Consider the following 27881-nt stretch of genomic DNA (forward strand, 5'->3'; position numbering starts at 1 on the left):
AATTATAAACAAAACATTCCTTTAATTAAAGCTCCTTAGACTATATTCAAGGTTCTTTTTTTAAATCAGACTATCCCTACTAAGTGAAAGAAAGTAATTTCATGGCTATATATGTGATTTTTACGCTAGAACTTAATGCCATGTCCGGTTGTATAGGCTTTAATAATACATTTCCTCATCAGTATGCTTACCAGGATAATTCAAGCAGTAGGACAAGCTGTATAAATCACGCTTTCGCGTGCTTTACGTGAACGTGTATTAGAGAAATTACGATTACGACTTTTGGCGGCAGCCAAGAGTGCGATAATATTGCCAAGCACGTTCTTCAAATCAGAGACGTCGATTCAACCAATGATGAGAGAGTGTCACCAAAACATTCCGACAGTTTCACATGATTGCGGGTGTTAACACGTGCTAAAATAGTGCTGAACTCCCGTTTACTTTTTATATTTTTTCATTCCCAGATTTGGGAAAGAAAGGAGTTTAAATCTCCCGAATGGAAATGTAGCATTTGAGCGAAGAGATGTGGTTCGAATCGTAAGTGAGAACTTCGGGTGCAGGTAGTATGTAATTTTAGGCTTTTAAAATGAGAAACTATATTAAATATTTATAACTTTAACGACATTAAATTTTTAAAAAAATAAACTTCGAAGCTCTGAAAAAGTGGCATTAAATTAAATATATATAAATTTAATTATTATCAATTATTTATAACTTAACGTCAGTAACAATATTTATAACTTTAGAACAATATTAAAGTTTTGAAAAAGTGGCATTGAATTAATTATTTGTTAAATTTAATTATTATCAATTATTTATAACTTAACGTCAATGACAATATTAATAACTTTAACGACATTAAATTTTAAAAAAAATAAGCTTCGAAGTTCTGAAAAAGTGGCATTAAATTAAATATTTGTTAAATTTAATTATTATCAATTATCATACAAATAAGATGAACATTATTAATTTTTCTGCCTTTAATCTTTTAATTTTTTTACAGTAGATTTAAAACATTTTAATACAATTCCCCAAGAAAATTTATATTCATTTTTAAATAATTTTGAAAATGGCTCTAAAGTTTTCGTAAACTTATTTCTCGATTCCTTAAATACCTAATGTTATTTGGAAACAAACTTGAAACTTATGACAATAAGAACAATTTTATATTATTTCTTGCAAATTCTTAGAAATTTACAAATTTATAACAACGAGCATTTCATTTATGTTTGAGATAAATTGCAGATAGTTTAAACAAATATAGTTTTTTAAAAAATATTTACAATACTGTAAAAACATTTAAAAACTTTACTCAATGCATTAACAACCCAAGGATAATTTAAAATTAATCTTTTATCTATGACATAAAATATTTATTTCTATAATAGCTTTATAAAAGATATTAAATTATTAAAATATGTATAAAATGAATGTATTAAAGTTAAATGAACATTATGATTATAATGATGATTAACTTTTGAAATTCGAAAATCAATTCAAAAACTTTATTTTATTCTTTTGGATTTCCTTTTCTTAAATTTGATAATACAAGAATTGATAAAATGTTAAATTATCTTTAATTTAAATAAGATAAAAGAAACATAAGTTCTTTTGCTTTTAGGTATTTTTTTGAACTTTTTGTAGTACTAATCAAAAACTTTTAACAAAATTCTCCTTATTTTAATTTTACTATTTAAATCATAATGTAAATATTTATCCTCATGTATAAATAACAAGTATATTTGTTATTTTAGCAGCATGATTGATTTAGAATACTTCAAATATTCTTCAAAAACATTTCTTTAGATTATTGTGTGTTTTGTATACATCCAATGGGGTTTTAAAACAAACTTTGAACTTAATACTATAAAACGTAAGTAATAAAGTGAATTATTAAAATATGTAAGAAAAAAGGGTATAGAAAGGAACTATATATTATGCTTGAGAGATTAATTAAATTCACTTTTGAAATACGCTACAAATAAATGTAAAGCTTTTGTATTTGGCATTGTGTCACTTCTAAAAAATTTCTGCTTTTTTGAAAACCAAGATTAATTTAAATATTGTATCGTTTTTTAATTTAAATAAAATGAATGTTTAACTTCAACCTTCAACTATTTATTAAAACTTCTTGCTGTGGGTTAGAAGTAGTTTAATATAGTTAACTTTTACAGTTTTATTGATATTTAAATATTATATTTAATATTTGTCTTAAAGTGTTTATTAAACTATGACTTTGTTTTTACCTACCTAAAACAATTTGGAAATGAGCTTTAAACGCGCAACAAAAAAACATTTTACATCACTCCTTGCAGGAAAAAAAAATTTTAATTATTAAAAGTTACTATTTATGATATGATAATAGCTAAAATGGCCTGATTATTAAGAGTTAATATTTGTAAATATTGGGCATTTTATTTATATTAGAACAATTTAACAAATATTTATTTTAAAATATTTATTCTTTTTTTACATGATATTTAAATTACTTAATGAAATTGCGAAACTTACTTTAAACATATGGCTTAATTTTTTCTGTTATTTAGTATTCAGTGGAAAAAATTTAGAATATTAAAATTCTTATAACATAATTGTGTAGAAATTATTTAAATATTTTGTATTAGAATCAATAGTTTAATTTTGAAATGCAATTAAACTTATTCCTAAAACTTAACCTATTAACCAACAATACTTTCTTGCTTTTTCAAAGGAATAAAAATTTATAACACAATTATTTTGTTCTTTTAAAGTTACTTCGGTTCATAAAAATATATTATTTATATCAGAAGTTTCATTTTGGTTTAAAATTATGTTTGTACAAAACTAAAGAAATACTGCATTATATTGAGTATGCTAAACTAAGTAATAAAAGTAGCTTAAACACTAATTTTTTATCCCCTTTTACTAAATAAAAATACTTTTTGTATCACTACTAAGTATGATCACAACTAAGTATCTTGTAACTGAATGTTCACAGGTTAATGTAACTGAATATAACTGAATGTTATAAATTTTCAACTTGCAAAATTTATATACATAACTATTCACCTCCAACCCGCAAGTAATGCACAGAATGCGATTTTTACTTAGATATATTTAGTTTCCAAGAAATTGAACTCTAAAATGCGATAAAATAATTTTTTTTAAATATTTATTAGTTAATTTTAATTTGATTTTTAGTTATTTATGCTTACTGTATTTTAACTTTTAACATTTTTTACGCTTTGTAGAATAATTTTATAGATTATGTCTTTACATTTTTGTTATGTAACAAAATTCACTTAGACTCAAATAATAAGATATTAGTACGCTGTAAAACTGCCCAAAAGGTTACTTAAGCCCCATTTCATATATTTCTTAAAACTTTTCATCGTTATTGAAAACTCCGGCAATTGAAAGAAAATTCGATTAAAATTTTCATAGATAATCGCTCCCAGAGATAAAAATTCTTGTACAAAATATACGGTATTTAAATCATTCATCTGATAATTTTTCAATTGATATGGTTTGGGTTTAGCTGGTATTCAGGTTTCCTAAATTATAGTTCTTATTACCGCACATTAAATACACAGCTGATAAGTAAATTTAACTGAATAAATGATTTTTATGTCATCTTATAGAATATCATGATAAAATTATCAAATTTTACCATATTTGCCTAATTTAATCATCGATTATAAAACCATATTTTATTGCTAATTGTATCAAAATCAAAGCGCTTCAGTAAACATTACAGACCTTTTTGGTGTTCTCATAGATCCAGAAATACTGTATCTTTTACCATATTCTGGTAGTTTAAACCATACTTTTTTCTCTTTTTAGAAATTTAACAATACTTAATTGAGATTAATCTACCATGTCTTATTAAGTTTCTTGTCGGCAACCCAGCATTAACATAAAATAAGAAGAATTAAAATATTTGCTTGCACTTTTAATCCTTTATTTTTTTTTCTTAATTGTTTGTTCTATCTTTTTAAATTTTATATATTTTTAAGTTCTATATTTTATTTTTAATAGTTTATCATATTACATGTGAGTTTATTTTAACTGAATTAGGTCTATACTATTAAAGTTATAATTACTATACAATTTTCCTGTAAAGCATTTCATGAATCAACGATTACATACATAATAAAATTATTTATTTTTGTTTTGAATTTAAATCCCAAATTCGGCAATATGACAAAAAAATTTATATATAACGAAATTTTTTTTTATTCTAATAATTTAATACTGATTTCAAGAAATAAAATCTTAAATTAAACGGAAAACCAGTCCTGGTTATTATATTCTCCTATTTTTGAAATTGAATTTATTTTAATAAGCAGTTCAAACACTGTGCACATTTATTCAGATTTTGTTAAAGAAAAAAAGAAAAATTATTTTAAGCATTGCGATTATCAGTTATACAAGTATAACATTAAAATAATTTTAAGTTTATTACATTTTTAACAAATAATAACAAAGAAATTATGAATATCTTCTATTCAAATTGGGTAGCAAGAAATTTAACTCAATTTGCATATTTATGAGCAGTTGAACAACTAATAAATCGTTTTCTAATACATAAAATCTCTAAATTATGATTCATTAAATGTTGTAAAAAATTATATGACGCTACAAATTTTGATTTTCAATTCCCTATGGATAGATAGCCAGCCTGGGGAAAAGTGTTAAGGTGATTTATAATAATTCAATAATTCCTCGAGTAACATTTTTCGTTTAATGATTACAATAATTACAAACTGTCACTTTTTTGCAAATAATGATGTATTTAATGATGCAAATTAAACGAAACAATTGACCTGTTAGAAAAATTCTCTTTTTTCTTATTTGATTAAGGTACTTTTTTTCTTATTGATTAGTAGGTGCCAGTTTAACTAATGTAATTTTGTGTAGTTTTGTAGTTTTGTGTAAACAAAAATATTTCTTTAAAATTTTAATGTATTTTTAATTATTTTATTAAAAATAAACAAAAAATAAACATGATGTTTGCATAGAAATAATTTTTACGATCTAATTTGAAGACGAATGATGAATGTAAGTTAAGTTAAGAATATTTTATTGCGTGTAGGGATTGTTAATATTAATACGGGATACAACTGCAAACATGCAAAGGATAACTTTTTTATATACTATTTTCTAATACTTTATTAGAAAATCAAATGTCACAAGCACTTAATTGTCATTTGAGATTAAAAACTTCTTTGAAAATAACGTTTTAGATAGAATTGTAAAGTTCATTAAAATAAATTATAAAAAATTCAAACAAGATAAGATTGCTTAGTTTATTTGTCTAAATATTAATTTTTAGTAAGTTTAGTTTTGAAGTAAGCTTAAAACTTTTAGTTGTATTGTTCAAATAAATAGCTCTGTATCTATTTTAATTACATGACTAAATGTGTTGAGTTTTGTATTTTTTACAAAATGTGTGGTAAACTATAATTTTGAAGCATATGTTATTTTTTTAACCAGAATTATAGTTTTTTTTTACCAGAAATGTCATTACCATACATTACGGTAATTTTACCAGAATTTTATTCTCCATACAAAACACATTTACGTATGACTCACGTATTTCAAAATTGGAGAAATACTTACGATTTTTGTGCTATATGTGATAGAAGTGTACATATATATTTTTTCTTCATTTGCAAAAATTTCTATTTTTAGTTATAATTGAAACAAACATTAACTTTATTTGTCTTCATTTAAAAGTAGACCAATTAACAAAAATTTATTCACGCTGTTTAAATCAAAACTGAATGTAAAAATACAACTTAATTTATTGTTGGCATGTGCAATTTAACTAATTTACATGTAATTTTACGCTAAATGAAAAAAAAAATTCACACGTTGAATTATTCAACTCAATAAACGCATTCTAATTTTACATTTTTAGATTCTAAAATGATGTACTACTATTGACCCGACTTTGAAGTTAATACGTAAAACAATATCGATTTTAATGGTTTTACTTTATTTAGGAAAATCGATTTTTGTCTGAGGGGTGTTTTCTGATTTTCTAGATTGAAGAATTTTTCAGGCTATTGGGTTAATAGAATATCTTGCATTAAATTGGCTCTTATATAGAAAAAAATGTATTATTTGAAATTATGCTATTTTTCCGAAATAATGTAAGAGAGCACTCGAAATAATATATTCTTTTTTCATGATTTGATTTCTTTTCACTATAATTAAAACATACTATCAACTATTTAAAATTTTCTTATTATAATTCTTCATTGTGATAGTCATTTGAAGTCATAATATTTCGATTTATTATTACCTGAAACAATTAAATCAATTAACTAATTTTCCCAGATTACTTATTCTTAGTTTAATCATATCATTAATTATTTAAATTCTAAGTAAATTTGAGTTATTTATTTCGTAATTAAATAGAATAATTTAATCCATTCACTATAAACTATGTTGGATTATTAATCATTTAAACCATATAATTAAAGCATCATTAAAATTAATTTAATTTTTTTACATAGACAAAAAAATTCTGGTAAAATTAACGCGCAGTATTGTAATGACATTTCTAGTAAAAAAAAATATGATTCCAGCATTAAAAACATAATGTGGTATTTAAACCATTTATTTGGTAGTTTATCCGTTTATGTGGTCTGTTTGGTAGTTTTTCCATTCATATGGTAATAGTTAACCAGATATTCTGGTTTATAAAATTATATTTATTATTACCTATAAGTTACTTGAATCTCATTTATTATAAATTTTCAATGTAATTGAAAAAAGACCATTGAAAGAAAATTGGATTAAAATTTTCATAGACAATCGTGTACGGAGATAAAAATTGTTGTACAAAATATACTGTATTTAAATTATTCAGTTGATAATTTTTTATTCAAATGGTTTGAGTTTATCTGGTATTCTATTATTCAAAATATAGTTATCAGACATTTAGTAAAAAATACAAAACTGAAAAGTAAATTTAATCGAATTAACGATTTTCATGCCCTGCTCTAAGCTAACTTGATAAAATAATCATATTTTTGTAAATTTTACCAAAACCACTACCAAAGCGCTTCGGTAAAAACTATGTAGCTTTTTGGTTTTCCCATGAAATCAGAATCGTGGTAAATTATATCCATTCTTGGTAGTTTTGTCCATACTATTTTGTCAGAAAATAAAATTATGCATCTTCAAGAATTTTTTTAAATTTCTAACTTTTTAAAAATTTTTAATTATAGCTCTTATTTTATAATTATTTTAGTGCTTAGAATAATCGACAATTAAACATATAAATTCTCGTATGTCACTCAATACTTAAAATTCTTTCATATTGAATTTAAAATTGAAATTCACATTCAAATTTGAAATAGATATTTTTGTAAAAATTTTCCAAATAAAAAATAGTACAAAAAAATATGAAAGGAAAGTATTAATTGCTCCAAATATAAAAGCTTTTAATCCTTTGTTCTAATTTTTTGTGATATAACCATTCTTTGATATGACAACTTTCTGTTCTGATGAGATGAAATTTAGATTAAATACGAGTGTTGAAGAAACAGTTCAAATTATTAAAATTTCGGCATTTTGCTTGTTTGATTATGGTTCAATAAGACCTGTATTAATCTTAACAATGAACAGGGTGCGTAGCGTTTTTAAAAAGTGCTTAAGGGTGCTTATTTTCGACTTTTGTTTTTTGAAAGCCCTTAAAGGTGCTTTTCTCATTGGATGCTTTTAAAAAGTGCTTGATTTTCCCTTTTTAAAAATGAGATTTTTCCTTTACCATATTATCCTTTACCATTTCGCTACGAATTATGCAAAAAGACACAGTTCACATTGTTCTATTCAACTTTTTTACAATTAATTCAACCCCAATCTATTTCTTCGTATTGTCAGTCCATAGCGTATGAAAACGCCATTCGTTTTACATGATTCAAAATTCCATGATTTTTGACAATTGCCAAAAACAATGCCAAAGGTTTTTTTTTTTTTGACACGACGGTTAAAACAAGATAAAACCGGCAAATGTCTAAAGCTTTCCAACCCTGCCCAATTATGATTTTTTTTAAGCTTCACTGCTTGAAAAGTGCTTAAAAGGTGCTTATTTTTGTTGAATAATTTGGCTACGCCCCCTGATGAAATTTAAATTCAATCATTAAATTAATTTTTTCTGATTTAAAATAAGGTGATTGATTGCCAGGTCTAATCTTATTATTTTTTATCGATAAAGAGCGAATCACCTTCTGGTCAAATTTTCTTTCGTATAATTCTGTAACACGTGCTATTTTTTTCTTTTCTGCTAAAATGCCGTTTTTGTCTTTTTATCAGTGTTTCATATGATAATTATATACACTCATATCTTGGTTAATGGTGGCTACAGCAGGTACAAAGTCGACTAACTCCAATTTGAAACAATAATTCTTCAACAACGGCGTAAAAAGTGAAGTTCAATGCTCTCTTTAAGACATGTCAGGGAGCTGGTATGACGTATGATACAGTAACTACCTCTACTTTTAAATTGCATGGACCGAAAAGGAAATTATCCATTTGATTGGTTGGTCCTTTCTATATTCCTCTTCTCTGGTTTAAATTCCCGTTTAAGGTTTAATCGTTTTATCAGTGTGTCATATGATGACTTTATACTACCACCTATCTGTGTTTTTGGTGGTTATAGCAGTCATAAAGTCGACCTACTCAAATCTGAAACTGTAATTTTTCGACAACGGCATAAAAAGTGAAGTCTAATGCTTTCTCGAAGACATGTCAGGGAGTTGGTATGACGTATGCATACAGAAATCGACACAACGCTTAAATTGCACCTACCGATAAGAAGATTATCCAAGTTGTTGGTGCCTGAGAAAAAAAAATTAGAAAGATTTATTTGAAGATGTTGATTAACATTTGCTGATAATGTAAATTCAGGATTTAAAATGGAAACTCAATTAATAGATAAATTACTTATCCGTCACAATCCATGATGGCATAAGTGTATGAAGTAATCATAAAATATATTTCTGTTCACATATCAAGCTTATCTAACAACTATGCATTAACTATTATTAAAAAGAATGTCAAATAAAATAATAATTGAATTCTTAAATGATAGAGAATATGTTATGCTTATTTTTGCGTGACACAGATTAAGTAGAAAAGTAGACAAAACTTGAACTTTTAAAATGATGTAAAAATAACAACAAAAAACGGCTTTTGTGCTTCTAAAAAATAGGATATCATAATTTTGTGATAGTCTTTCGTATTTCAACCGCTTGAGAATTTTTTCAGTTGTGATTCTAAAAAAGAAAACATTGTAAAGTTTATGACATTTTTCAGATGTTTTTGTCTCGAACTTATAACACTTGTTCTTTATCTAAGACGTATATCGACGTCTTGTGCTGAATGAATTAAGGTGTTGATCACTTCCAAGTTCATAATAAAAAATTAAAGAAATATCTAAAGTGTTTTTGCTAAATGTGGTAAAGAATTTTGTGCTTAATATTAAGACATGGTTCATTATCATAAAAGTGATACCTCTTATCAAATTATTAATTTTCAAAAATGTGCAATATATTTTGCAATTATCTTTCTAGTAAAATGCTTCCCCAAACAGCAACTGCATAAAGCATTTTAAATTAAGAATAATATGTGTGACTATATTATCCGAAATAAAAAAATATATAAAACGTTTTAGATTCAAAAACTACTGTGAAGGCGTTAATTTCATTTTATAACAGGCGTTGAACATTCAACGCAATTCTGAGTTTATGACTATCAATGTTCAACTCCGTGTGTAGTTTTGAGCCTAACCAAGTAGTCATGGAAACTCATGGATCAAGCATTGGGACAAACTGCCCTTCGTGGAGGACTTTTTAATGGAGCTACATTTACGTTACATGTAGTGGAAAACTACGATAATCTCCCACGATTAGCTCGAAGGCAAAGGGATTCCAACCCAAGATCAGTCTACTAAGGATATTTTACATCAGTAGTGTGGTCAATGCAGAATTGGAATCAACCAGCCATTGCTGGAATTTGCATGTGTATCACATCATTAGGAGGGGAACGTTTTATCCCTTGAGCTACAGCAGCTCATCGATAAAGTAGTTAATAAAATCATAATTACCCAAATTTTAGAACTTTCCTTAACATTAAGTATTAAGCACTGTCTTCATATGACTTTATTTGGAAATCAATAACTTTAAAGAACTACAAATTAGTTCGTTTTCATTTTTCAAATTCTTGCCGTTAATTCTTGTCCATCGCCACTTTTCAAAAAAAATTCAAAGCTTCCTTTTTTTAAAAAAAAGGGAGTAGAAAAGAAATATAAGTGTTTAAAATATATTCACTATATATAATATATTACAATTCAAAATATATTTTACTGACATTAAGTACACTCATGGACAAAAAAATTAACGCACCAAGAAGGAGTCGTCAAAATGAAACGAAATTTTACATACGTAATGACTACTTTGATGCAAGTAAATGATTAGAAAATCAAAGATTATCGCTTTTCGTTGATTTTCTAATCATTTACTTACATCAAAGAATCACTACGTATGTAAAATTTCGTTTCATTTTGACGACTCCTTCTTGGTGCGTTAATTTTTTTTGTCCATGAGTGTATTTGTTTAAAACCCTTCATTAAAATACATGCGTAGAATAGAAGGAAGAGATAAAAAGAATAATTTTTTGCACTTTCGGTAAAAAAAAAATTTGTCAAAAAAATAAAATAAAAAGATTCTCTCTAATATTTTAGAATTAGCCGATTTTTCATAGCATCCGTGTATATCTACGTCACTTTACATGTTATGTTTATCTCAATACGGTACATTGTACAATATATTATGAAATATGTCAAAGGTTTTTGCATAAATGTAAAACTTGTATCAAACAATGTTTAGCATTTTAATTAAATTCTAAGGGGCTAAGTACCTGCTCGCTACCGCTTACCAACCCCGATGATTGCTTCGAAATTATTGTTTTCCTGACATAAAATTCTTTTTTCTACGAAAGTTGAAATTATTCATTTGACACGGCGACATTGTCACAGAACATTACAGAGCTCTTGGAGAAAGATTTTTTATTTGAGAAGCAAAGAAGTTAGAGTTTTTTTTTTATCTGTAGAACTTTCGAAATATTTTTTTCTTGCAGAGCTTTTTCCCCCTTTCTGCAGAATTACATTTAAAAAATGCCTTTCTCGCATATCGGAGGTGGAATGAACACTCGTGATTTTTTTCTTCTATTTTCTTTTGAGAATAAAAATATTCCACTATGATTGGTTTTAGCTAGAATTTCAGAATGATATTATGAAAAGTAATTTCCAAATAGCAAAAATTTTTAAAAAAATTAACCATACAAATATTTTTTAGAACAGGAGAATATAGTCAATAATATTACAATATATATTCTTTTACATTTATGTTTAAAAAAAATCTTATATTTCTAATTAAAAAAATTACATACTGCTCTATACATGAAGGCTTTTTTTTATTTTGTAAACAGAAAGCGTTTATGTTACTTTGAACTAGTAACATATATATTTTCTACTATTAAAAATGTCTTTCAGAAAGGTATTAGTACTAGAAAGTATCGTCACAGAAAGTTCAAAAAAATTCTGCCACAGGGGGCGTGTGTGCCGCCACTTCCCACGTCTAATTGTTTCCCTTGTGGTTCTATTAAGATCTATTCGTGAACATAAGTAATTTTTTGAAATAATCATTTTTTAAAATATCATTTAACAGTTAGTTATTTTAAATTTATTGTTATTGTATATTTATTAACATTAAGTTTATTGTTATAACAAATTTTATGAGTTCACAACCATAATTTAATATTTTGGCTTACCAAACGGACAATTTTAAAGACAATTTTTGCAAGCATCACATTGTGCATGAACATGATCTTTAAGTTCTAAATCATTTAACGAATCTTTTTAACTGTAATTTATAATAGTAAATTAATGTCATTTGCCCAAATTATAATAATTGTAAAACGATTAATAAGATCATTATCTTAAAATCTGGCGTGGGTTATGTTATAAGAAAAAAAAACAATTATCTTAGTTTCAAACTCTTGTTTTGGTAAACAATCAAAATCAAATACACGTAATAATAGTAGTACAGGTAAACCTTTTAATTAGGGATACAAAACTATTTATAAGAAAACAATACCTCTTTGTTTTTTATTAATTTTATGCTGCTGACAACCAAAACAATATGGTAATCAGTGTGGAAAACTAATCTCTACCAAGTGATTTTCCGGCCTGTAAAAATGTACTGACAACAATATGAATCTGTGTCAGATCATTATGTTTTTATGTTATATTTAATGTCATACAGACATTAAATATAACATAAAAACTCAACATTCAAGACTCATGGAAACACTTGATTCGGCTATGTCATAGACACGACAACAACAAAAAAATTTCATATAGAGCAATATCAGCCTTGAAATTAACTTATCAACACTAAGCAAAAACAAAACAAAAAGAACGCTAATTGTAACAAAAACTCTCTAATTTAAGACTCTCCGTCTTTATAACCACGCAATAACAGCATTAAACTTCTCAAATAAAACTGCTCGCCAAAGAAGTTATAAAACGAAATACAGCAAAGCTTTCTAAGACGTTATTCTTTTTTCATTTCCCTGAGTTTTTAAGCAGATTCATTAATTTTTTTCCCTGTAGTTACATACATCCTATTACGTTCCGGAACTTCCCCACTTTCGCGTGTCCGTTGTGGTCAAGAGTGGACATTAGCATTCAGCCACACTTCCGACTTCCCTTCACATAAGCACGCCACATTCTTTTTAATATAAAACTAGACATTCCAAGGACATATGGAAATTTCTTTTACCTGGGCTCAAACAGAAAAGATTACAATAAAAATTAAACTACGGCGGCAGCCCTCCCCTTGTACTTATGTACCCTCGGCACCCCTCTAGTACAGTAAGTATTACGCCAAGTATTCCCATGGGTGGCCCACCCGCACTCTAACTCAAGGTTGCGAAAGTAATTATGGGAGTTGGAATTTTCCATACATCAAACAGATTGTGTTGCCTTTCTCATAATCTGGGGTTGCTCTATGGGTTTGAATTGCGCCAAAAAGACGCCAAATTGAATGAGGTGTGAGTGACTTTTTTAATTCCGAGTGGTCAAAAAACCTTGACCCGGTTTTTTGTTGAGGGTATGGGCGTTTACTACTATAAGCTTTCAGAGGGGATGAAGTTTTAGAATTTAATCAAAATTTCTCTCACGTGCAAATGAAATGTTTTACTCAAAATGAAAGTTAGTGTTTTTGAGATTTTTTAATGATGGAATTGCACGAAAATTTAAAACTGCGTTAGTTGTTTCCACTTGGAAAAAAAACGCTTTTCTCTCATTTGTTTATAATTAACTTTTAAATTTTAATAAAAAAAACTTATTCAAAAAACAGCTACATTTTCTTAGAAACGTTACAATTACAATTTATTACTATGAAGATTATTATATGGTTTATTATACTACACTGTAAGGCTGCTGTTGCTAAATAGTATTCCACGGAACCCAAATTTTCGGCGAGTTAATACCTGTTTTCATAACCAGTGATGATTTTTAAAACCTCTGATTATATATGGATCCAACCTATAATTCATAATTTATTTAATTTTACTATTGCCTTTATAAAAAATTTTCAAGTAATACCAAAGATATAGAAATGGCATTTCTTAAAGGAAAAATGTGACATTTACACCAACAATATATTTAGCAAAATGAAATCATAAAAACAAGCATGTACTAAATATTCCATAAGAACTTCCCATCGTGCTCTTCAAATCGAAACATCTAAAATATTTAAAAAAGAAATAATTGTCCATAATAACCATTCTCAACATCAGTTCTTTTAAATTTTCCTTTCAAAGTTTACCATGATTCTGCTTATTTTAATCATTTTCAGCTAATGTATATACACCAGCTTGGCAAAGAATACGTGCTCTTTGTTCGCCAAGTACCCCAGAAACAAATTCATAACTAGATTATATAAAACACATGGACTGTAAATTTACCTAATTACATAAAACCTAAATTAAGACTATTAATGATAAAACAATGAAAAATCTTCATTCCTCTAATTAAATATTTTAGACATAGTCTTTTATAATGCTCATAATCACCTTAAACTTTATTTATAAAGATGGGGCTCCGCCGAAAGAAGGTTGATTACTTAGGGTTCCGTTGCCAAAGAAAATTTGGAACCGCTGTTCAGAGGAATTACGTAAAGTTCAAAAATTTGTCCGTTAATTTATACAATAAGCTCCCTTCTTCGTGAAAAAGCTAAGAACTCGTAATTATAACTATCTTTATCAAAACTAATAAAATTGGCTGTTAATTTACATGCATAGCTCCCTTTTTCGAGAAAGAAGTTTACCAAACTTAATAATATCTTTCTTGAAAAAAGATCTCTTACAGTAAGTTGGAAAACATAATTGGTATTAAGTATTTAAGATAATATATTTGCTTAAATACTTAATAAATCCATTCCATACTCTTAAAACAATCAAACAGGTTTTGATATTTTCAAACTCTCCTACCTTCTTAAGTAATCGTAAAGTTTTAAATTTTTCCCTTTATTCAATACTATTGACAGTGTATTTTTTTTCATTTCTGACAGGGATTCTTAACTTATATATTATGAATGGCAATTGCGTGTTCTTCTGCATATACATTGAGAGAAAAAATACATAGTTTACAATATTTCATATATTTTATAATTTGAAATTATCGAAAAATTATTAAATAAGATTTTTTACATTCTGTATAAAATTATCAACTCTCAAATATTTTTGTACGTTAGTGATTTTAAAATTGAAGGTATTTTTATTGATTGTTTTTTGCCCTTGTCTCAACAAAAACTACTTTAACTCAAAGTTCTGAAGAAAGAAATGTTAGAATGAAATATGAATTGATAAAATTATCTGAATTCAACTGAAATATTCCATTATCAAAAAATATAAATAACTTAAAACTTTTAAATTGAAACTTTTTCATATCCGTAAATATAGCAAACAGTTTTTCTAATCGAAATAAATTACTTTTATTATTAGTTTGTGTTTCAAACAACTTCATATTACTGCAGCCATCATATGAAGTTTTTTAAGTAACGCAAGTTCAAGAGTGCTCTTTTTTCTCTAGTATTACAATATCCTCCTGCGATCCAAGAGCCCCCGAATTCGATCCCAGGCGGCACCAAAAAACATCTCTTTCGAGCTTTCCATCATATTGGTGACCAAGCACAATGAATAATGAATCCTTTCACTACTCTATAAACCAATAACACCACACTGATTCGGCAAACAAATCGGCTGCATCTTAAACAACGTGACGACTCGAACAAAAGTTACTTTTTAAAAGTTTAAAATTAATTTATGTTCTGTGGCCATACATTTCAAGTGAAAAAAATTACGGGCAGACCTGAATTTTTATGGTATTGATAGCTTTGCGGGCAAAAAAATTATTTTTACGGTCAGTGACTGGAACATCTTTTTCTGGTAACTGGTCATAATCTAAAGGTATAATTTTAGAATTTAGGAGATTCCACTCCTAGCTCGCTTCGCCCAACAACTCCCACTATTGCTTCGCATAGTTGAATTTCTAACAGTCACTATCCTTAGAAGGCCTACGGGTATTTTTGTGATTAGAAGTTGAGAGTAGATCATTCTTTTCTTTGTGTTTTTAATTTGAATAAGAAAAGCAATGGTGGATGTCTTTGACAGACGACTATAAAGAAAAAGGTTGCAAAAGAACGCTTAAAAAAATTTTTATCTAGACAAGTTAGCTGATGTTTCTCATGCATTTTTTACATTAAATAGAATATATCAAAACAAAATCTATAGAATGAACAGTGCATGAGATTTATAACAGTTTTTCATACATAAAAAGTGCATTTTTGTTCTTTAACCCACTGACATTGTGTTAATTTCCATGTCTTATTTTACGCTTAATCGAATATAATCCAAATGATAGTTTTGAAGTTATAAAAGTTACAAAGTACTCATGTGCATAAAGTATAATTCTTACTTATAAAGTATAATTCCTACTTGCTTAATTCTTACTTATACCTATTAATCAGACATTGTTATTTGTATTATTGACACATTGTTTCTTAAGTATTTACTACTAAATCCAATGAAACCGAAACTTTTTCGACACAACTAGTAGCTTAGAAAGTAAGAGTTTTTTTTTTTTAATGAAAATTATGATATATTTGACTCATACCTTTCTACACATAAAACCCTTGTAAGTTCGAAACACCATTAAATTTATCAATTTAATTTTGATTTCAGATTCAGCGCAAAAAAATATTACATGAATAAATATAGTATGTATATGCAAAAGGCCTCAAAAATGAAAATTTTTAAAAAAAATTATTTCATTTATAAAATGAAACAAAATTTATTCCAAAATATTAATTAACGTTTTTACATAGTATAAAGAATTGGTATTCATATAACTCTCCATGGCATGAACTGTGAGACGGGGAGGAGGTAAAATCTGAAACATGGCACTCTAAAATGGAAAATAAAAGATTTTAAAAAAATGACATTGATATTTTGCAAATGATTAAAAAATGTTTAACTTTGAGAATTCAGAAGTAACTGCTTTTTAAAAAAAAAATTCTAAAAACATTTTAGAACATTATTATTAGAAAAAAAACATACTTTAACTTCACAACTTCTTAAAGAAAACTTGAATTTCTCTCTTTGTTCAATAGATGGCAGCAGTAGAATAAGTTTCTTTTGCAAACTTAATGTTTACTTTCCTGCAAAAGTTCTTCCACCCACAAGTGGATGGACATCAAGTAATTTTCACTCCAGGAAAACTTACTTAAAAGGAAACGAAATATAAATTTATGTCGGACGGTGAAAAAAGTTTCACAGATGAGTTTTTAAAAAAAGTTTTTAATAAGGATGAATTTTTAAGAGCTTTGGTGAGTAATATTGTGAAAAAAATAATACATTTTCCTAATTGAAAAATATTTAACCATTGATAATATATCACATTTTATAATGAACATAAACTTTAATTCATGTAATTATGTTTTGGATATGGTTTTATGAATAAACAACTGATTTAAATTGAAACTGTTATTTAAAATTGTAACGCATCCAGAAATAAAAAAATAATGATAAATTAAAGAGTATAACTAAATATTGTTCCGATATATTTTATATTTTGCTTAAAAATGCCTATAGTCATTTTGTAAAATCAATTTTTTTAATCTTTAAATTATTTCTAAATTGTGCTTTTAATTTATTTATTTTTTTACTTAATTATTTTTTGAAAGTTAAATCCTTAATTTAAATCAATATTTCATTTAAAGTAGATATTAGTATTACTGCATAGAAATATTTTATGTGCGAGATTGACACATAGTTCTGTGTGGTTTACTTTGATATATCTTTTAACTTCTAGGAAATTTTAAATTTTTAGGTATCATTATGAATATTTGATAATTTAAATAATGCTCAGATAAGGCGTTAAAATACATTATTTTTAATTAAAAAGCTTAATATATTTAAAATCTAAAGACTTAAAAGATAAAATTTCGTACCATGTTTTTCTTTTTTTCAATTTTCCAATCTCTTTCAATTCTTTAATTCTAGCTTTTAAAATTACTCCTTAAACACAAATTAATAATCTTTTCGAACTCCATTACATATTATTTAAGCAAACGCTGTAATTTAAGCTTATAATAGTTTATTACACCAGAGTTTTATTAATAATATTATTCTGTATTTACATACAGAATTTTTGGATATTTCTAAGTGATAGAAGAGTAGTAAGTACTTAGGCAGCAAAATACTCTGCATCAAAAAATAACTGTACATATTACTTCATATATCAAGTATTCATCAGTATAAAAAGATGACCGTGGGCTTATCGTTTTATGTATTTTCATTAATAAAAGAATAACGTAGTTATTAATAAAGAAAGATGATCTAGGTAAGGTTGATTGTATTCAGCATTTAGTATAAAGTTTATAAGAGTTATTAGACTACCAATCTGTAAATTATTTTTTATTTATTTATTATGTAAGGTATTTATTTGAAATATTTAGTTATCAATCGTGAATCAAATTAAAAATCTACAATAATCCAACGTAATCCAACAAACGTAATAAATTGACATATTTTAAAATTTATCATAAATATATGACATCATTATGTATGACATCATTTCGTATGACATCATTCTTTTTGACAAAAGTTTTCAGTTTTTCTTTTCTCCTTTTTTTTCTTTTTTTTTCGTAATTTGATATTTTAGAAATTGCCTTCTCCCCTGAAATCAAACAGAAAGTACTTAAACTTTAAAAACATAGTTTTATGCTCACTACAATTGTTGAAAACTCTTAATAAGTTATTATAAATTCTGCGGTTTGTCTAAATATATAACTGTATTATCTGTTAATATTTTCAAAACAAATTTTGCCAATATTTTTTTATTAAGATTAATATTGATAAAAATATTTTTGATAAATTTAATAAAATTGAAATACAAATTATAATTCACAAATTTTTTTTTCAAGCTGAAATTTGGCAAGCGCGCATTTCTTTTTAATTTAAGCTATATATCTTAGAAAGGTATAGACGTTGCTTGAATTTTCTTTAGTCCGTCTTTCAAAAACTAACACATAAACTGTCCCCCTTCACAAAGTTAAATTTAAAAAATATTTGCATTATGTTTATTAAAGCCGGAATAGCCAGGTTGGAAAGGTGTTAGAATCACGTTCGTGAGAATGGGAGTTCGAATCCAACCAACGATCCAAGATTCCCCGTGTAGTAAATGGTGACTGGTGCACTTTAAATCTGTAGGGTCACAAAGTCCTCCATGTTCCGATAACAAATTATAGCTCTGGGGGTACTGAACTGGAGACTGATCTTTCTCTGGTTCAGGTCAGATGGTCCCACTTGAAAAAAAGAACAATCGCGCCCTCAATGCCTTAATGGCTTACAACAACAACATTATGTTTCTTCTTAAATAATTTATAAGACGTGTTCTTATTTAATTTTCTTTACAATTTAAAAGTTAAACAAAATCCTAGTATTTTTAAGATTATATTTTTAAGTTGTAAAATAGCTATTATTGGAAGTGATTAATTTTCAAAACGTTAAATTTAAAATCAATAGTGAATATTCAAATAATTATTTCAATTCATACAAATAATGAATGTGAGTAAGTTTATTTATTTTTCCACTTGATTTATTTATTTAACACTTTATTTATTTGTTTAGCACTTTATTCTTGCAGTTTTGTTTGCACTTGATGCAGAGTTAAAATTTTAAACTATTTATACCATCTTGCCATAATTAATTATTTATTGTTAAAAACAGACGACTAATCTTTAGACATTTCAAAAGTTATTAAACTTTTTTTAATAAATTCGCCAATTGGGCGAGATTTTTCCACGCGATGAAATTTTTCATCAATTAATGATTCTATTGTTGTTGTTGTTGTTAATTTAAGTCGCACTAGAACTACACAATAGGCTATTGGTGGCGGTCTGGGAAACATCCCGGAGGATGATCCGAAGACATGCCATCACAATTTTGATCCTCTGCGGAGGAGATGGCACCCCCGCTTCGGTAGCCCGACGACCTGCGCGCGAAGTCGAGCACTTTACGGTAGCACAGTTTAACGAGTTCAAATACCGCCCACCCTCGGTCCCTACGCAGACTGATCCAAGTGGTCACCCACCCGCACACTGACCGCAGCCAGTGATGCTTGACTTCGGTGATCTGCTGGGAACCGTGTTTAATGATTCTAAATTTCAGTAAATTTTGTTGATTCCAGACGGTGTAGGTTTGGAGTAACTTTTTAACTAATTAGATCACAAATGCTTATCATTTTTACAAACGTTTGGGAATATCGACGCTTTTTGAATTTTTCGGAACTAACATAGAGGGCGTTGTTTGAAGCTGCAGGCTTACAGCAGTTATGTAAATAGCATATTATTCTAGGGGAAAAAAACACTATTTCATATAACGAAAAAGCCATCAAACCGAGTTGCTCTTTAGTGTAATAAACCCGTCATCCTTTATGGCGCTTCATACAAAAGAAGTGTGCAGCAGGGAAAAAATTTTCTTTTAAAACCAATGAAATGCTAAACGTTCGGAAGATCAAACATAGAAACTACGCAAGTTCCAACTATTTTCAAACCATTTCAAAATCATGCAACATTTTTATGTAAAAAATTATTCAGAAAAAAAAACCCATCTTATGTGATTATTTTATTTATTGTTACTTTTTTCTTACTTTTAGCGAATTACTTAAAGAGCCGATATTTCTCATTTAATATGTGCCTTCACTTAACACAATAGCATCGATAAAATAACCATTTAATTTAAAACACAAAAATCTGGAATATCCATTTCATCTTTTACAAATAAATTGAAAAGTAATGTCTCCCCCCCCCCACTAAGTTGTGAAAAGTAATAAAATTTAATAGTCAAATTCATGAAACGTGATATTACAATTATTTATAAAGTTCAAAGACAGTCAAACTCTGAAACTAATAGTCTAATTCATGAATAGCATTATGACAACTACTTTTGATTTTCACTAATAAGAACAGAAGGTAGAAGCTCATATAATTTCAAGCGAATTTACTTATGAAGTGCATTGACCACACAAGCGATGGAAATGAAAGAAACCTTGAAGTCAAAATCACGATGTGTACAAGACTCACAATTTAGACGCTAAGATTTATTAAAAACTAATTTTTAAGTAAGCGAGAAGTTAAATATAGACCTAAAATCCTACGGTTATGTCTCTATTGAGAAACAAATAAAACTTGAGCTGCAGAAAAAGTAAAGAAATGTGATTCTCTAAACGCATTATGTGTGATACGAAAATTATTTGAGAAGTTTACTGATGGAAAAAATTAACGATGAAAATATTTTCAAGCAGGTGAAAAATTGGAAAATTGCCTAACTGAAACTGAATGTCTCCATTAAAACAATATAGCCTGAATGACATAGATCTAATACGGAAAAGAAATCTGACTTTTTGAACTCATTATGTGAAAATTATTTGAGATGTTTCCTAATGGAAAATATTTTCAAGCAATTGAAAAATTGCCTAAATGAATCAGGGTATCTCCATTAAAATAATAAATCCTGAATGATACAGACGTAAGAAGGTAAACCTTGGACTCATTATATGTAAAACGAAAATTACTGAAGGCGTTAACTGATTTTCATGAAGAAAATGTTTTCAAGCAAGTGAAAAATTGGAAAGATTGCCTAAATGAATCAGGGTATCTCTATTAAAACAATATAGCCTGAATGATACAGGTGAAGGAATGTAAAGAAATCTGACTCTTTGGACACATTGTGTGTAATTAGAAAATTACTGTAAGCATTAACTGATTTCCATGAAGAAAATGTTTTCAAGCAAGTGAAAAATTGGAAAGATTGCCAAAATGAATCAGGGTATCTCTATTAAAACAATATAGCCTGAATGATGCAGATAAAAGAATGTTAAGAAATCTGACTCTCTGGACACATTGTGTGTAATGCGAAAATTGCTTGAAAAGTTAATTGATGGAAAGAAATCACAATGAAGATATTTTCAAGCAGGTGAAAAATAGTAAAACGTGACTAAATGAAACAGTGTATCTCCATTAGAAACAATATAGATTGAACGATACAGGTGAATAAAAGTAAAGAAATTTGGCTCCCTGGTCTCATGATCGAAATGACTACGACTGATGAAGTTTATTGATTATAATTTCCTTTAAGAACGAACTTTCAACAAAAACATTTCAGAAGAAATTAAAATAGATTTCATCTAAGGCAAAAGAAGCAATGAAAATTTTGTGAAATTAAATTTTGCTGCTCATTTGAGCGTTTTTAATTTATAGACAAATGAAGACTTTCCAAACAATTATTATAGATTAGGTTTTTTAAGTAATTTTCTGTTTCATTATCTGGAAAACAAATTGAAATATTAAAAAGTACTTTGTCCGTAGTTTAAATCAGAGTAAGAAATGTTTTTGATATAGTTATAAGCAGTTTATAATTTTTACTGTTCATTTCAAAACTGTTTTAAAGTACCTAAAACCATTCCATTACTAAACGAAGTTAATTTATTCTTGTCTAAGTTTCTTTAGTTTCATTTAAATAATACTAAAATATTTAAAAATCGGAAAAAATTTTACAAAATCTAAAACAAGAATTTATTTAGTATTTAATGTGAATCCTTATTTTTCAATTGCTTTTAATAATAAACAATACGATTGAAATTACTTAGCTGTATTTGAATATACCAAAGTTTTTGTAACTTAATTCACAAAAAGGCATCATAATTGATATTTCATTATCATGTTTTAAATACAATCTTAAAAATACGCAACTAAAATATTTAATAATTTATTAGTTATTTTAATTTAAACTGTACAGTACTAAACATTTCAGAAATTGGAACAAAAAAAACAGCAGGCAACTATTTCTATAATCATTCTAGAAAATCAAAGTGAATGGAATTTAATTGGAAGAAAATGCGTCAATAGTTTTTTCTTGAATTCTCCAATTCTCCAAGTCAAACAAAAATAGCCAAGGGAGCAATAAAGAACAAATTATAGCAACCCAACATGATATTGGTAATTACCTAGACTGGCATGTAATCTCCAGAGGTTCCAACGTCCTCGAACCAACGATAACAGGAACAAGCTTTCCTCCGGCTTGCCACCGAATAATAATTTTTTAACCTTTTTTTTATCTTAATACAACATTTTGTAACATTCTCTCGTAATTCTTTGTAACATTACGTATATTTTTTTTTTTTGTTTATTTAGTAATCTTGGGGAAATACCTAATCAAAATAATTAAAGGCAAGAAATATTCAAGGGCAAATTATTAATTAGTACGCATTTATTCTAAAGCAAATAGAAATGTTTAAAATTTTAGAAGGCCTAACAACTCTTAACAAAGCAGTAAACGTACTGAAGTGTGTATATTTTTTACGTCTGTCATTTAAGGATTTTTTGATGCATAGTTGTTTTCATATTTGTTCTATTAAATTTTATATTAAAAAAAGAGCTGATTTTATAATTCAAATTATTTTAATTGCTGTGTAAAAGGGGTGTTTAATGGTTTCAAAAATTTTGTCTACAATCTAATCAAATCACCAGTTTATTAAAGATAAAAAAAATATATATAAATTCTGTAAATAAACTTTTAATCAAACACAAACTATTAATATTTTGTTAAACAGCTTGAAATTATGTAAATTTTAAAAGAAGAGCAAAAGAATTCTTTAAAATCTACTCTTAAAATTTTCGATATTAAATACTTTTCAAAATCATGTTTAATTCTTGGACTAAATATTTCGATAGCAATTATATTTCTAATTCTGATTCTGTATTCAAAGTTTTTGTTATAATTCTTGCCTACCATGGAACTTACAGTTTCTGAAATGAAGAAATTGTTAATTTTAAATCTAAAAATCATTTGCCTTAAAAAAAATTTTCAGTAAAATATGAAGCATGACTGTATTACAACTCTCAGTGTGTTATACAGTCAATAAATAAAAAATTTTAAATGTCTAGAAGTGAAAACAAATTCATTTCGATACGATTACAGACGGGACACCGGTGTTGCTTTGATAGATTTTTTTTCTGGTGTTCTAATTACAAATACAAATATATTTAGGTATTTATTAATTATAAAAATCACTCTTAGAGTTTCTACAAATATCTATTAGATTATCGGAATTATATTTGTACTGAAATATAAAATCCAAAAAGAAAGCAGTTTTTAAACTTTCTCTTTTCATTCATATTTAAAAATGTATCAATAATTGATTTTGTGAATTAATGAAATTTCAATGATGAATAACTGTTTCTCTTATATCTAAATAACTGCAAATAAGATGTAGTTGCTTAGTATAAGTTACAAATTGTTGTTTGGAAGTTAGCTGTATTAGGTAGATTTTAACTTTAAAGCGAAAAGTTTAGATAAGTTAAAGTTGGAAGTGTTTTTCTGTTCGTCTGTGTGGCTCCAAAGCTTTTTATGCTAGTGTTTTGAAATTCTGACAGTGGATGAAAGCAGCAATCTCAGCACCTGATCTTAAAAAATTGTTCGAAACTATCTATTAGATTGTTCAGAAGAGGCACTTAAAAATGGAATTTTATGATTGGTTTAAAATCATCAACCATTCATAAAAAGTAAAATGCAGATTATATTTTCCATATATTTTAAAGATAACATCAGTGATGTTTCCTAGCTTATAGCTCTCATTGATAAAGGAGCACGTTTTTTAATATTTAATTTAATTTTTATTCATTTTGTCGAATGAACTCAATGATCGGCATTAACGAGGTAGTATAGGTGGATCACGTCAGCAAGTTAGCATTTATAAAGCAATTTGTAACCATGTATTTTTTTTTAAATTATGTTTTAAAACGTAAAAAATACGTCTTACAAATATTGAAACCAATAATGCTTATTTAGTTTTGGTAATAGTTACTAATTAAAATAAAAAATAAATAAACTATAAACTAAAAATTAAAGGTAATGAAGAAATGGTACTATACAAAATATAATAATAAAACAATATTTGAGTATTTTAGATTTATCAGTTTTGTTGGTATATTTCTTTCAGTTAAGTGCATGAATTTGTAGTGTTGTTCTAACTGATTTACTGATTTTTTTTCACACCCTGTACAAATAACGGCTAGTAGAATATAAAATGAAATATGCATTTTAATGTTTGCAAACTGAAGTAATTTTATTTTCCGTGTGAACTTTTGTATGCATATTTATGTAAAATTTAGTATTTAATGTTTTTTCAGTATTTATTTCTTAATTTTTGTTTTACTTTTCATTTTATAAAAAATTTTATTAGTAACCTTTTTTGTACCAAAAAAAAAATAGTGTTTTAATAAAATTTATTGAAAAGATTCATACATTCATTAAATCCTTATTTAAGCTTGGTTTCTTTAATAACATTAATTTAATCCCCTTAAATAATAATAGACTAAAAATCCTATATAATTTATAGAAAACAATTTAATCCTTAATAAAGACCTCAAAGATTTTTTTCTTAATTTTATTCCAGCTTTTCATTTTAATTTCGTATAAATAAGAAAAAATTTAATATATAACACTAGAAAGAAAAAAATTATCACTGATTTTTTTTTTCTATAGACTGCTTTGAATGCAATTTGTTCAAAATGATATTAAAATAAATTTTTTCATGCGAATAATTTTAAAGAATGCAATTTTTATTAAAACCGATTTGGTGTTATAAGTAATTTATGTTATTTATTAACTAATTACTAAATATCATTTTGTAAATTATATGCAATACATTAAAAAATTGAAAGCATTAAATAATTCTCAAACAAAAAGTAACGCTTTCACACCCACCTTCAGAATTCATATTCGTTAAAATCCACCTCGCCAAAGAAGAAATATAACTCGCCAAATTCGTTGTAAGTTAGTTTTTCCTTTACAAGACTATTAATACCATAAAACAACTTTTACAGAGACGAATTTTATCTCATTTATAGACGGAACATTTGCTCATTTATAGACGGACTTAGTTATTGACGGATAATTTTTGTTAATTAATAATTCAGTGATAAATGTTTCGATAAATAAATAATTGCCATTTTTTTGCCGTGAGTAGTACTTTTAAAAGAAACAATTTATTTAGTGTCTACGCTTATAACCTGAGCATTATTAGGATATCTTATAAAAGTAACGTTTCATTTTCTGTTAGTTAAGGACTGAGTAGTAATTTTTGTGTATTAATCCATATTTAATGGAAATTTTTTAACTATTTATGTTACGAAACAACTTCTATATTTTTTCCATTACTTTTACTGCAGTTCGTTTTCGTTACTTTCATTTTTTTTTCTCGTTACTTTTTGTATTGTAATTTTTGTTTGGTATACTAATACCGAGCTCAACTCTTTTATTTATAGAAAAAAAATTTTAAGTCATCAAATTTTAAGTTTTATAATTAGTTATTAAGATGTGAAGCATTCCTAAATACCCAATTTAATAATAAGAAAATTCGTTTAAAAATAATCATTGTTTAATTCGATAACGTCAATCCCATTTTCCAAAAAATAATTGTTCTACGATTGCATAAATTGCGCTTAGAGATATTAATATTTTATACACTTCAAGCTTCCACGTTATAAGAGACAAATCACTGAAGACATGTAAGGACTTCTGAATAGAGTTTGAAATCATGGTCAGAATCATTATTTCTGCTTAAACAGCAGTATGTATTCAAATCAAACCTCATGATTTGTTGCGTAAATCTATAATAATAAAAGGAAGTGTTTGTGTGTCTCTCTTTTATAACCATTCAAGCTAGAGTCCTGAAATTCAGAGAGCAAGTATAATGGGAAATTTCAGACCCAAATTCTAAAATTCATTTGAAGAGTTTAATTAGTGTTTTCCAAAAGGACGTTGGAAAAAGGCTTTGTTATAAATAAAACTTTAAACGATTCTGTTTTTTTTTCCTCAAATATTTGAAAGATTATTGGTAACTTACAACTCTTTTTGGTAAAAATTGAATTTCCCTAAGCGTTCATTGCACCCTCTTCAATAAATATTTACCTTTGATCGATTATGTTCGGTTAGCGTAAGCAAAATGTGACGTCATCAAAGTAGTAGTTGAAAAACTATCATAAAACGCGAGTTTATCTTTTGTAGTTCCGCTTTTGAAACGCGTTTTTATAAACATAAATAGTTTAACATCATATTTAGATGAAAAAATGTTTTGTATAAAACTGCAAAATCAATGTCGGAAATCGCTTGATTGGATGAATTTTAGCAATCTTGAGTTCACCGCGAGCAATCGAATCATTTTCAGTTCTGAATGGTACTGAGTATAGTTTATCTTTATTTTGACTGAAGATCTAAAACGTATTTGTATGCGTATCTGTAATTATGTATCTATGCATTTCTTTTACACTGTTTCAAATTTTCGAGAGTTTGGAACCATAATATTGCAAACATTTGCTGCTCTAGTTATAGATTATATAATCATACTTCTTGAACTATATTATCATACTTCTTAAGATTGATTCAGGATGTTAAGGTGTCATTTGAACGAAAATATGGTTTAAATTTGCGCTTCACTAAGGTTTCATCATATTATTTACTTATTTCTTTCCTTATAAAGTTATATTTTCTATTTTGTGTATTAATTATTGAAATCGGGGTAATGAGTTGTCAAGCGGAGAGACTCTTGCAAAATACTTCTCGAGAAGTTCAAAACCCACATAGAGCTGTCGTACCACTAGAACATGGATAATAGTTTCAAAAATATAAATATATAAAAACTAGTCATTTACTTGTGATAATTCTTTACAACAAATGTGATGGAAAAATATTTTTTTAATGTGATACAAAAAGAATTATGAATTTCGAAAAGAATTATGAATTTCGAAAGAAAAAGAAACTTTCTTTTTTAATTGTATAAGGCCAAACAAGCATCCTCTGTAATTTCCATGTTAGAAAAAAAATTTCTTTGATTATTTTCAAATAGCTACAGAAATACGCAGGAGTTGTTTTACAAGAATGCTCCTTTTTTGTTAAAATAAATAGAAACTAATTAAAATTAGTTTCTATTTAGCTAATCACAATTTGTTCTGCAATATTACGTCACAATTCTTCATTTCGAAATAACTTTACATTACCATTTTGAATCATAATATTATTTTGGATGTAATATCAGTAATATTTATTAGCAATATCATTTATCAACTTTATTATTATAAAATCTTCTAAATAAATTTTAAAATTTTATGAAAAAATTACTAATTACTCCTTTTCAATCACGTGTAGAGATACACAGTCAACTATCAAAAACCTCAAAGTTTGATAGCTAAAAAAGCAAC

General features: G+C 26.8%; 1 protein-coding gene across 6 annotated transcripts in view; it reads left to right on the plus strand.

The window, feature by feature from the left end:
* The first annotated feature begins 334 nt into the window (after nt 1-334).
* The window catches only part of LOC107439607 (BTB/POZ domain-containing protein 6), a 68470-nt gene continuing 40923 nt past the window's right edge, over nt 335-27881 (plus strand). For 2 of the 6 annotated variants that reach the window (XM_071178856.1, XM_071178857.1), the window contains exon 1: nt 385-560. Coding sequence is in view for 3 of the 6 variants with exons in the window: in XM_071178855.1 (XP_071034956.1) it covers nt 16869-16946 (78 nt within the window). In the remaining 3 variants the exon portion in view is untranslated. Of the gene's footprint in view, nt 561-16780; nt 16947-27881 lie in introns of those variants that run through there. The other 4 variants (XM_071178852.1, XM_071178853.1, XM_071178858.1 and 1 more) reach the window with 3 other exon arrangements.

Source organism: Parasteatoda tepidariorum, chromosome 3 (assembly GCF_043381705.1).
Source record: "Parasteatoda tepidariorum isolate YZ-2023 chromosome 3, CAS_Ptep_4.0, whole genome shotgun sequence".
Lineage (NCBI taxonomy): Eukaryota > Metazoa > Arthropoda > Arachnida > Araneae > Theridiidae > Parasteatoda > Parasteatoda tepidariorum.